The sequence below is a fragment of the Arachis hypogaea genome, chromosome 1 (genome assembly GCF_003086295.3).
Source record: "Arachis hypogaea cultivar Tifrunner chromosome 1, arahy.Tifrunner.gnm2.J5K5, whole genome shotgun sequence".
NCBI classification, from domain to species: domain Eukaryota; kingdom Viridiplantae; phylum Streptophyta; class Magnoliopsida; order Fabales; family Fabaceae; genus Arachis; species Arachis hypogaea.
In genome coordinates this window covers 27,531,428-27,542,165 of record NC_092036.1, presented here as the reverse complement: position 1 = coordinate 27,542,165, position 10,738 = coordinate 27,531,428, and the positions used below count along the sequence as shown (strand labels likewise).

At 31.2% G+C, this 10,738-nt stretch overlaps 2 protein-coding genes across 2 annotated transcripts; both read right to left on the bottom strand.

The window, feature by feature from the left end:
• Window positions 1-4,549: 4,549 nt before the first annotated feature.
• Window positions 4,550-5,582, bottom strand: LOC112708090 (uric acid degradation bifunctional protein TTL-like). The gene is made up of 4 exons (XM_025760260.1): window positions 5,370-5,582; window positions 5,141-5,242; window positions 4,920-5,046; window positions 4,550-4,770 (listed from the first exon to the last, which is right to left on the bottom strand). The coding sequence occupies exons 1-4, from the start codon at window positions 5,580-5,582 to the stop codon at window positions 4,550-4,552; spliced, it is 663 nt and encodes a 220-aa protein (XP_025616045.1).
• A 2,177-nt stretch (window positions 5,583-7,759) lies between these two features.
• LOC112708026 (uncharacterized) lies at window positions 7,760-9,594 on the bottom strand. Its single transcript, XM_025760151.1, has 2 exons — window positions 8,247-9,594; window positions 7,760-8,163 (listed from the first exon to the last, which is right to left on the bottom strand). The coding sequence occupies exons 1-2, from the start codon at window positions 9,592-9,594 to the stop codon at window positions 7,760-7,762; spliced, it is 1,752 nt and encodes a 583-aa protein (XP_025615936.1).
• Window positions 9,595-10,738: the final 1,144 nt, after the last annotated feature.

Here is a 10,738-nt window from a genome sequence, read left to right as displayed (position 1 = left end):
GTAGATTGATAAATTGCTGTATTTATAAGATGAAATTTAAATTACCAACACTTATTTAAATAAATAAATGAACAAATTACTGGACCAATTCAATTTAATTCATTTTTATATTACTTTTGATTTTAAATTTTCTTACTAACTTTGTATTATTGTCTATAAAAATATTAGATGTCCAATTATTTTTTAATCAAATCATACCAATTAAGTCCTTATATGTATATATTATTCTTTTTCTTACGTGTCTTTTTTTTATGTATCTTCTTCTTTTTTTTGTGTCATCATCGTCATCTTTTTCTTTTTGCGATTTCTTTTTCTTCTTCCACTTTTGCATTATGTTTCTATTTTTTGTATTTCTCTCTCTCAAAACAAAAGAGCATAACCAACCAAAAATACAAAATAGAAAAAACAAAAGGCAAGAGGAACAAAAAAAAACAAAAAAAAATTCAACAATAAAATAAGAAATTAATTTCTACATTTCGTAGTTTAAAATTTTCGTGTTATTCATTTATTATAGAATTTTGCAATCTTTTGTTTCATTTTTTTTTTCTTCTCTTTGATAATAAACACAACAATTTTTAATGAAGAACACATAACCCTAAAAAATAACATAAAAAATTACTGTTTTTTTTTTTCTGTTTTTCTCTTTTCTCTTTCACTCCTTTTTTTTCTTTTTTTTTTTGTTTATACAATTATTTTATGTTCAACCTCAAATTCTAGTGTCCAATCTTATAAATTTCTGTATTTTACGTCTTTAACAAAATTGTACAACTTTTTGTTTATTTTTTTTGTTTTTTTTTCTTATGTATATGTCTATGTAGTTTATTTTATATTCAATTTTATAAACTTTTGTGTCCACCTTCATGGATTTTTGTGTTTTTCATTTTTAATGATATTCTGCAACTTTTTATATTTTGTTTTCGTCAATAAATACATAAACCTTTGAATAAAAAAATATTACTTTATGAATAATGACATAGAAAATATGTTTTTTTTTTCTTTTCTTATTTTTCTTTTTTTGTTTGGTTTTTTCTTATTAAAAAAATAAAAATTAAGAAAAAATAATAAAAAAGTGAAATAATAAAGAAGAAGAAAAAGAAGAAGCTATAGAAAAAGATATAAGAAAAGAAAAAAAATTGAAAATATTAAAAAGTCAAAAATAAAAAAAAAAAGAAATAGTAGCAACAACATCAATAAAAAAGATAAAATTTCACTTTTTTTTTAAAAATGCTAAAATAATATTTTCTTCTCTTCTATTTGTAAAATGTACCTTCTCTTTTCTTATAACTTCTAAAAATCTTTCTCTTTAATTTATTTTAAATTTTTTTGTGTTAGCAAATGTTAACTTTATCCATTTTTTAAGAAAAAATAAATTATTTTTTACAAAAGTATCTTTTAACAAAAATTTATTTTTTGAAATTAAATTTTTCTTACCAAAATATTCTTTAATAAATTAAGTTTTTATTAATTAAATTAAATTTTAATCAAAATATTATTTTAAAAAATTAATAATTAAATTTTTTTTAAAGATACTCTTCAATAATTATTTAATTATTATATTGTGATTTTAACAAATTTTTTATTAACAATTATAGTTATATTTTACTATTAATTTTTTGATATCAATATATATTATTTTAATATTAAATAAAAAAATCTTGGTATGATTATTTTTTGATATTAATATGTATTAATTATTATATATATTAACAGTGGTAAAAAAATTTTATTTAATTTTAAAATAATATATATTGATATTAAAAAATAATAATAAATTATAAAAATAATTGTTAACGAAAATTTTAGTAAAATTATATTTTAATAATTAAAAAATTATTGAAGAGTATCTTAAAAAAATAATTTAATTATTAAACTTTTAAAAAAATATTTTGATAAAAATACAATTTAACCAATAAAAAATAATTTATTAAAAAATATTTAAATAAATAAAATTTAATGACAAAAAAATAAAATTTTTGTTAAAGAATATTTTAAAAAAAAATAGATAAAATTAACATTAATTAACACAAAAAATTTAAAATAAATTAAAATTTTTTTAAAATTAAAAAAATATATATTTTATAAATAAAAAAATATTATTTAAACATCTCTAAAAAGAGAAAAATAAAATTTTCTCAAAAGATAATTGTAATTCACTAATTCACGTGCGTTTTATATGGACAATTTTTATTGGACCGATAAACAATTAAACTAATTCGGTTGGATTTGATAACTCTTTTACTCGTACGTACATAGCGGTACCGTATTATATATTCAAAGACAAACAGAGTGATAGATAAAAGAAAAAGGTATCGCGATACCTAGTCACACATATATATTACATAAATTAAAGTTGCTTCTTCTCTCTCATGGTAATTGGTATAATCTAACATATTAAACGATATTCATCATGAGTTAGATTTGTTACTACTTGTACCATTTTCATTTGATATAATTCATAAACCAAAAGCAGATCCGTACGAAGTAGCAATTAATTAACGGGATGGAACTATGTAATTAAGTTGGTCCAATAAAAAAAAAATTCAATACCATTAAATAAAACGTGAAATACATGCACCCAACACACACGAAATTGCTCTTGTCCAACGCTACTTTTCTCCCACGCTTCTTCTTCTTCTTCTTCTTCTTCTTCTTCTTCTTCTTTTCACGCTCGTTTACGCACGGAGCGTCTTCTTCTTCTTCTTCATCTTCTTCTTCGCGTTCCTCCTTCTCCTCTTTTTTCGAGTTCCTTCTTCTTCACGTATTTTCTCCTAATCGTCATTCTTTTGTCGTTGTTGCTGCTGTATTTTTTTGTCTTTTCCTCCTTCTCTCTCTGGTGAAGAAGCAGTAGAAGGTAAGGAAGAAGAGTTTTGAATAGTGCAGAATGAACCGAACACAGTACTCATGGTGAACCGAACACAATACAATTGTATAGTACTGAGTGAATGAAACATAATTCATTATATAAAATCAAATTCAAACAGCTTTTTGCAGAATGAACCAAACACAGTACTCATGGTGAACCGAACACAGTATTCATGGTGAAACAATTGTATAGTACTGAATGAGTGAAACATAATCCATTATATAAAATCAAATTCAAATAACTCTACCTACAATTTACATATTATCAATTCAATTCAATTCAAAACACTGAACCCCTAAACACTAAACCGTAAACCCTAAACCCTAAACAATAAAACCAGAACCCTGAACACTAAACACTGAACCCTGAACCCATAAACCCTAAATCCCTAAAACCTTAAAGCCTAAACCCTAAACCCTACACCCTAAAACCTAAACCCTAAACTCTAAACCCTGAACCCGAACCCTGAACTCTAAACTCTGAACCCTGAACGCTAAACCCTAAACCCTAAACCCTAAACCTTGAACCCGAACCCTAAACACTGAACTCTGAACCCTGAATGCTAAACCCTAAACCTTAAACCCTAAACCCTGAACCCTACCGTAAATCCTAAACCCATAAAACCCTGAACCCTGAACCCTAAACCCTAGACCCCTAAACCCTAAACCCTCAACCGTGAACCGAAATAAATACACGAGGCGAACCAAAAGTTTGAAACACACTGAACCCCTGTACATTGAACCCCGAACCCATAAACCCTAAACCCTAAATCCTGAAACCCTATCTTCATTCTTTTGTTGTTGTTGCTGCTGTATTTTTTTGTCTTTTTCCCATTCTCTCTCTGGTGAAGAAGCAGTAGAAGGTGAGGAAGAAGGGTTTTGAATAGTGTAGAATGAACCGAACACAATACAATTGTATAGTATTGAGTGAACGAAACATAATCCATTATCACTACAAGAAAACCAGCAGATAGCGGCAGATATTTAGCAGCGGTTTTTCTCAACCGCTGCTAAATAGAATCTGCAGCGGTTCTTGTGGCGGTTTTAGGAGACGCTACCAAATGATCTCATTTTGCAGTGGTTTTTTGGTAACCGCTGCGAAATGTACCCATTATGCGCTACCAAATAATCTCATTTTGCAGTGATTTTTCTGTAACCGCCGCAAAATGTACAGTTGTTGAATACATTGATACTCATTTCGCAGCGGTTTTTTTCTAACCGCTGCAAAATTATTTTTAACTTGAATTTTTTTTGTATAAACATTATTGCCTTCTTAAAACTATTTTAGTCCTCGCTATTTTTTTAACTAAAAAAACATGTTTCATATACTGTAACTTAATGCATTAAATAAATTTTCATTTCTGTGTTACATAAAAAATAATTCATTAATTAAAAAATATTTATAAATGAATAACTAAAAATAAATTAACGAATCAGGTTTTCTCTTGTCCTATCAGCCATTTTGAGTTTGTATTCAACCATATATGATAACATAAAAATCAAGTGAACGTTCGAATTCATAAACTCAAAACAAAGTTCAATGGAGCATAAAAATCAGAATTACTAAAGTAGACAAACAAGTTTTGAGTCAAAATTTCTCATCAACATCGTATTGACCTAGCCAGAAATACTCTGTCAGAAATTCGCTGTAGTGACGTGATAATAGATCTGATAAGTCATCTCCAAACTATGGCAACTTGTTCAGATCAAAACCCCTTTTTGCAGCACATACGGCATCTTCTCTATGTTGGGTGTTTAAAGTTTTATTGTCTTCTGGAACCTTATTGAGCTCAACATCCCTGGAGATGTCATATCCACCAGAGAAGATAGCATCTAAATCATCTTCTGAATCAGTGTCTGCTCCATCTAGAGTGTCAGCAACTATTTCGCTTGAATATTCAGCTGACACTGAATATATGAACATGCAACCAACAACACATAAATCTACTAAAAAGATACTGATAACTTCCAGGTCATTACCTAGTTATTAAGGAAAAAAATTGCGGAATTATGGAAAGAGGACTTTCAAAATTAACAAATACAAAATTAACTATTACCATCTCCTTCATTGGTAGTTTGGACATATTTCTTGGAAAGAAGCTCTCTAATAGCACGTTCTATATACTTCAATTCCTCTGTTGAAGCAATCTCCAACTCAACACCATGCGAGTTATTAAAGCGCATCTGCACCATAATAAAATGTATAGTTGATGGTCTTTTTTGTAAAGCATATTGTGTCTCTGTAATTCACTTTCTATGCTAGAAATTTATTTCTAACCTTTAATTCAGCAAGTATGTCTTCAGATGTCCTACAAACTACAAATGTCACAAAAACATAGCCAAATTTCTCCTTGTACCTTAATCCCCATTTATTAAGTTCCTACAAATTTTAGCATGAACGTAACAACTATCATTGGTTAAATGTTGTACGCATATATCAAAGTAAAATACTTATTAATCAAATAATGTTTAACACAAGTGTTTAAGGGTACGGCTAATGAACAGACCTGCATAGTAGCTTCGTTCACCATTTCCAAGTATTCATTAGAACAAGATCGTCCTGATATAGCCTCCAACCAAGACCTAACATTCAACTTACGGTACCATATGTCTCTGACAACCGTAATTGCATGTTCCAATGAAGAGAATGGAGAGGCCATAGCCATTTCGTTAGCGAATGTTGTGCCTGCACAGTATGATGAGAAATCCTCCATTTTCATTACTCCTGTTACAACACCATTTATATTAAATAAATTTGTCAATGATAATAATATCGTAATTCAAGATAATTTACTCGATATCATAATTTTCTTTATTGGAGGTTAAGAACAATAACAATGATGATGAGAACAACAAAGCCTTGAAAACTAACTTTTAAAAGCAAAAATCGTTGGAAAAAATTAGGAACTGGTGGTATTCATGAAAATCAACTTAAAATGAAAACTTAATTCAAATACGAAAACACAGATAGTAATGTAACTAGCAAACTGCGTACATCATAAATACTGTTAAGCTTATCAAACACACACATATACTTTAAAAATGATGTACATGTTTTGCCATATTTTCACTATGCCACATAATCGATGCTATCAGAAACATCTGCTACTGGGTCTTCTATATCATCATCCCTTGTCAACTGTAAATCACTGATGTCATTTGCTGCTGACATGTTCAACCCAGGCTGAGGAGAAAAAGCAGCTTCAACATCTTCATTCTCTGCTCCCATGTCATACAAGTCTCATGATTTTACATGAACCATTACACTCCATTCTTGATCTACTTCATAACGTACATAGTACACGAGATGAGCTTATGATGCCAATATGTATGGTTCATCCTCTTCTCGATCACCGGTGTGAATTGGATGAGCGAAATTAACGCTGGTAAGGCCCAGATAGTGTTGTTTGATTCCTCTGCTCATAGTTGTATCAGTCCAAATAAATTTGAACAAAACCACTATGAAATGGCAGTTGTAGTTCAGTTCAATTATGTCCACAATTTTTCCATAATATGGAACACTACCAACAGCCACTCTGTTGTCATGCATGCTGGCATAACTTCTTGTATTGGATGAGACATAAACTCCACTATTTTGTGTTTTCAGCCCGTCTTCCTTTGTGATAGTTCTAAGCTTGTACCCATTGACGTTGTATGCCCCAAAAATGTCTTGCCTGAAGCATGGGACCACATGCCAGCAACTTCATTTCTTTCGAATGTACAGTACTGTCCATTGGAACCTAGCACCATAAATTAGAGTTTGTTCGTATAAAAAATTAGAATTTATAATTTATAATTTTAGGGCACAAATAAGTTGGCCAGGTTAAATTTCTACGAACCTCACGCTTGAACCGGCGAGAAAATTCTGCATGCACAACACGATCTATCTTAGATTGTGACCTTGTTTGATCTTATAATTTTCGCTTGGTTTCTGCCCTAAATGTACTTTAAGACATAACAAGATTAGTCCAACGACTGAGTGTTTGAAATTGGTTATAATCGTGCTTAATGATTACATGTGCATACTTATTCAATAAATGGAGCGATGGCCTTGCAATTGACTAGTACATGACAATGTGCCTAATCTCTTTCCATTGGGGTCAGTACAAAATGTGATACAGCCCCTGAACCTTTTCCAATTTCTGGGAACATATTACATCATGTATTGTTTGTAATATCAACAGGTTGATCGTCAACTCGTGCTGGTCGGTTGATTCTAGTCTCAATATTATCCAAATATCTAGAGCAAAATGTCAAAATCTCCTCGGATAAATAGCCCTCCGCAATTAAGCCTTCTGCTTGTGCCCTGTTACGCATGTATTGCTTCAATCGTCCTAAGTACCTTTTACATAAATACGACATAACGCTTAGTATATACGTAACAAAATTGAAAAAAATGTCTTAAATGCGTTTAATAGCAAGCTAACCTTTCTATTGGATACATCCACTGATAATGTACCGGGCCACCAAATTTTAGTTCATCAACGAGGTGCACTGTAAGGTGAACCATGACAGTGAAGAATGATGGAGGAAAAATCATTTCCATCTGACACAGAGTTTGCATAACATGATTCTGAAGGGCACCAAGCTGCATAGGATTTACAGCTTTTCCACAGAGTTCTTGGAAAAATGAGGACATATTTGCAATCACATTCGATACCGGACTTGGCAATGCATTCTTCACCAAAATTGGAAGTAATTGTTCCATTAGAATGTGACAGTCGTGACTCTTCAACCCATATAACTTGCGCTGCCGGATGTCAACATAATGAGCAATATTCCTCGAGTAACCATCTAGAAAGACCACGTTCTGTGGAGTCTTCAGGAATACATTCTTCTGTGGATTCGACATTGTGAAGATTGTTGAAGGATATTTACCACCTTTGTCCGACCATAATTAAGGCCTTATGCTCATGCTTTGTAAATCTTTGCGAGATTTAAGATTATCTTTTGATTTGACGCTATCGTTTAAGATAGTGAATACCACATTGTCACAAATGTTCTTTTCTATATGCATCACGTCAAGGTTATGACGCAACATGTGATCCTTCCAGTACAGGAGTTCAAAGAACACACTCATCTTTTTCCAATACGAATCATCTTGATCTGCATCATCACCAATGCGTCTTCTTTTGGCTGTTAGAGTTGAGTTCTTCTCAAGCGATACTTGCATGTTACACTGCTGCCTTAAGACATCTGTTCTAGAATACTTCTTTGGTGGATCTCTGCTTTCAACGTGTCCGTCAAATATAATCCGGTCTACTCTATATTTATGGCCCTGATTCAAGAAGCAGCGATGGCCTGTGTAACACCATTTTTGACTGAATGTTAGTCGCTGAGCCTTAGCGTCCACGTTACATGTGGGATAAGCTAACCCATTGTACGTGTTCCACTTAGATAATTTCCCAACCCTAAAAAATCGCTAATAGTCCACATTAGCATCGCACGCATCTTGAAAGTGGTCCCCTTATTAGCATCATAAGTTTCAACGCCATCCCAGAGTTGCTTCAACTCATCCACCAGGGGCTCCAAATAAACATCGATATCGTTACCCGGCATTTTAGGATCGGGAATAATCATAGATAGTATAAAATATGCCTGTTTCATGCATAGCCAGGGAGGAAGATTGTACGGAATAAGAATCACAGGCCAAATGGAATACGAGGTACTCGTATTTCTGAAAGGATTAAAACCGTCACTTGCTAAAGCTAAACGCACACTGCGAGCATCGTTAGAGAAAAAAAGATACTTTGCATCAAAGTCTTTCCATGCTTCAGCGTCCCTTGGATGCCTCAAGTACCCATCGTTATTAGCTGCATCTTTATGACATAACATGTCAGATGAATTTTTGCTACACATGAATAACCGTTGCAGTCGTGGTATAAGAGGAAAGTAACGGAGAGTCTTCGCTGGGAGAGGCTTTCTGTTTTTGCTGACAGGTATTTTGAGTTTGGTAATGGAACCCTTTTGCGTCTTCTGCTTCCATCGTGAAGTCCCACACTGCTTGCATTTGGTCGTGTCCTCATCTTCACCCCGATACAACATGCAATCATTCGGGCATGCATCTACCTTTTTGCACTTAATCCCCAACTTTTGGATAGTTTTCTTGGCTTCATACAAAGTAGACGGGAATTTTGGTTGCTCAAATGCATCCCGCAATAAGTCCAAAATCATCGACATAGCCTTGTCACTCACAGCACACATACACTTAATGTGATAAAGCTTCACTAGGAAAGACAATTTTGAGTATTTCGAGCAGCTGGGATATAATTCCTCCGCTCCATCCGCAAGAAGATCGGCAAAATCCTGTGCCTCGCGACTTGGACCATCGTACAAGTACGGCAACTCTATATCATCGTCTTCTACAGGATCCATTGTTATGGTCTCCTCACTTCTAGGAGGCATTGTGAAGTTAAATGCCTCATGCACCATTTGAAGATATGGATTCACCTTGGGTGTATGTTTCTCAACTATCGGTGTGCAAGTAGAGCTCTCCTCAGCTGGTTTCTCACCATGACGCAACCACAAAGTATAGCCAACAGGAAAGGGCTTTATCAACAGGTGGTCGTACGCATCCTCTCTTGTTTGCATAAATTGAAACCCACATTGAGGGCATGGACACTTTATCATGTTATCCGACCATGCAATCACAAATGCAAAGTCTAGGAACTTATTAAGTCCTCGTTTATATTCTATGCTATCTCGTGACTTAAGAATCCAAGTTTTGTCCATATCTATTATACACCAAATATATGGTTTAATAATTAATGTGATAAAACTTTTTCATCACTAAAATAATGTTAAGTATCTTACTGTATTCATTCTGCATGATATAAGAAATACCATTCTAAAAACATAACATGTATGGTAAAATACGTGTGCAACTATATTTAATATTTATAGTATTATATTCAAAATGACTTACATAATTATATTTTCGTAATCACATTATGTACTTTAGATATTATTAGTCTTGTAAAAAATACTCATTTTTCTTCTAAATTTATGTTCTTAAAAGAAAAAATAATATAAAGATATCTTATATCTTGTATCTATAAAAGTACTGTGGCTTTCAAATAGTTATTAATTTTTAATTTATTTTCAAATTTTTTAAAATTTTTGAAAGAATTAATTTTTTAATAATAAGATATGTGATTATTTTTTAAAAGAAACCCACTATAAATTATTGGTTTTTTATAATTTTACAATGTACTGTTGATATTGTTATATTTCTTTTATGTAATTATCATATTAAAAATAAAATTGTGAAAAAAATTATATATATTTTGATAAATCTTTTCAAAAACCAACTCTAATAACTATATGTTAACTATTTTTATGGAATAAAAAAAGTTATCTAAAATTTGGCCCCTGCATATTAAAATTTCTGGATCCGTTCCTGTATATGGTATTGACTGATTAAAGGAAACATAAAAAGAGATTAAAAATATGAAGTAACTTCTATAATAATAAATTCTTTAATAATATGTATAATAAAAAAATTCTTTAAAATGATGTAACTCATCAGAAATTTTTTTTGGTATAAATTACAAATCATCAATAGAGTGACTACTAATTAGTACTCAACAGAGGAACACATCAAAGCCATAAAAAATTGAGTCAAACTATTTTAATTAAGTCTTATAATTTTTATAATTTGGGATTAATATTTATAATTAGAAAATGAATAAGCTAAATATTAATTCAATATGTCAAATAATAACGATATTCATTAATAAATGACCATTTCTTAAAAATAAATAATCAAGACACATTGAGAATATTATTATGACAAACCAATAAGGGAACTAATAAATCCAAGATACTCCAAATAGTACAACATATACACATAACTCATTACGCACCTTATATTTGT

Bases quoted from the DNA above. Each gene is read 5' to 3' on its own strand.
- LOC112708090 (XM_025760260.1), bottom strand. From the start codon at position 5,582: ATGAAAATGGAGGATTTCTCATCATACTGTGCAGGCACAACATTCGCT. The intron at 5,243-5,369 runs GTCTGTTCATTA...TAAAATTTGTAG, and splicing joins TGAACGAAGCTACTATGCAG to GAACTTAATAAATGGGGATT. The intron at 5,047-5,140 runs GTTAGAAATAAA...ATTATGGTGCAG, and splicing joins ACATACTTGCTGAATTAAAG to ATGCGCTTTAATAACTCGCA.
- LOC112708026 (XM_025760151.1), bottom strand. From the start codon at position 9,594: ATGGACAAAACTTGGATTCTTAAGTCACGAGATAGCATAGAATATAAA. The intron at 8,164-8,246 runs GTACAATGGGTT...GGTGTTACACAG, and splicing joins AAATTATCTAAGTGGAACAC to GCCATCGCTGCTTCTTGAAT.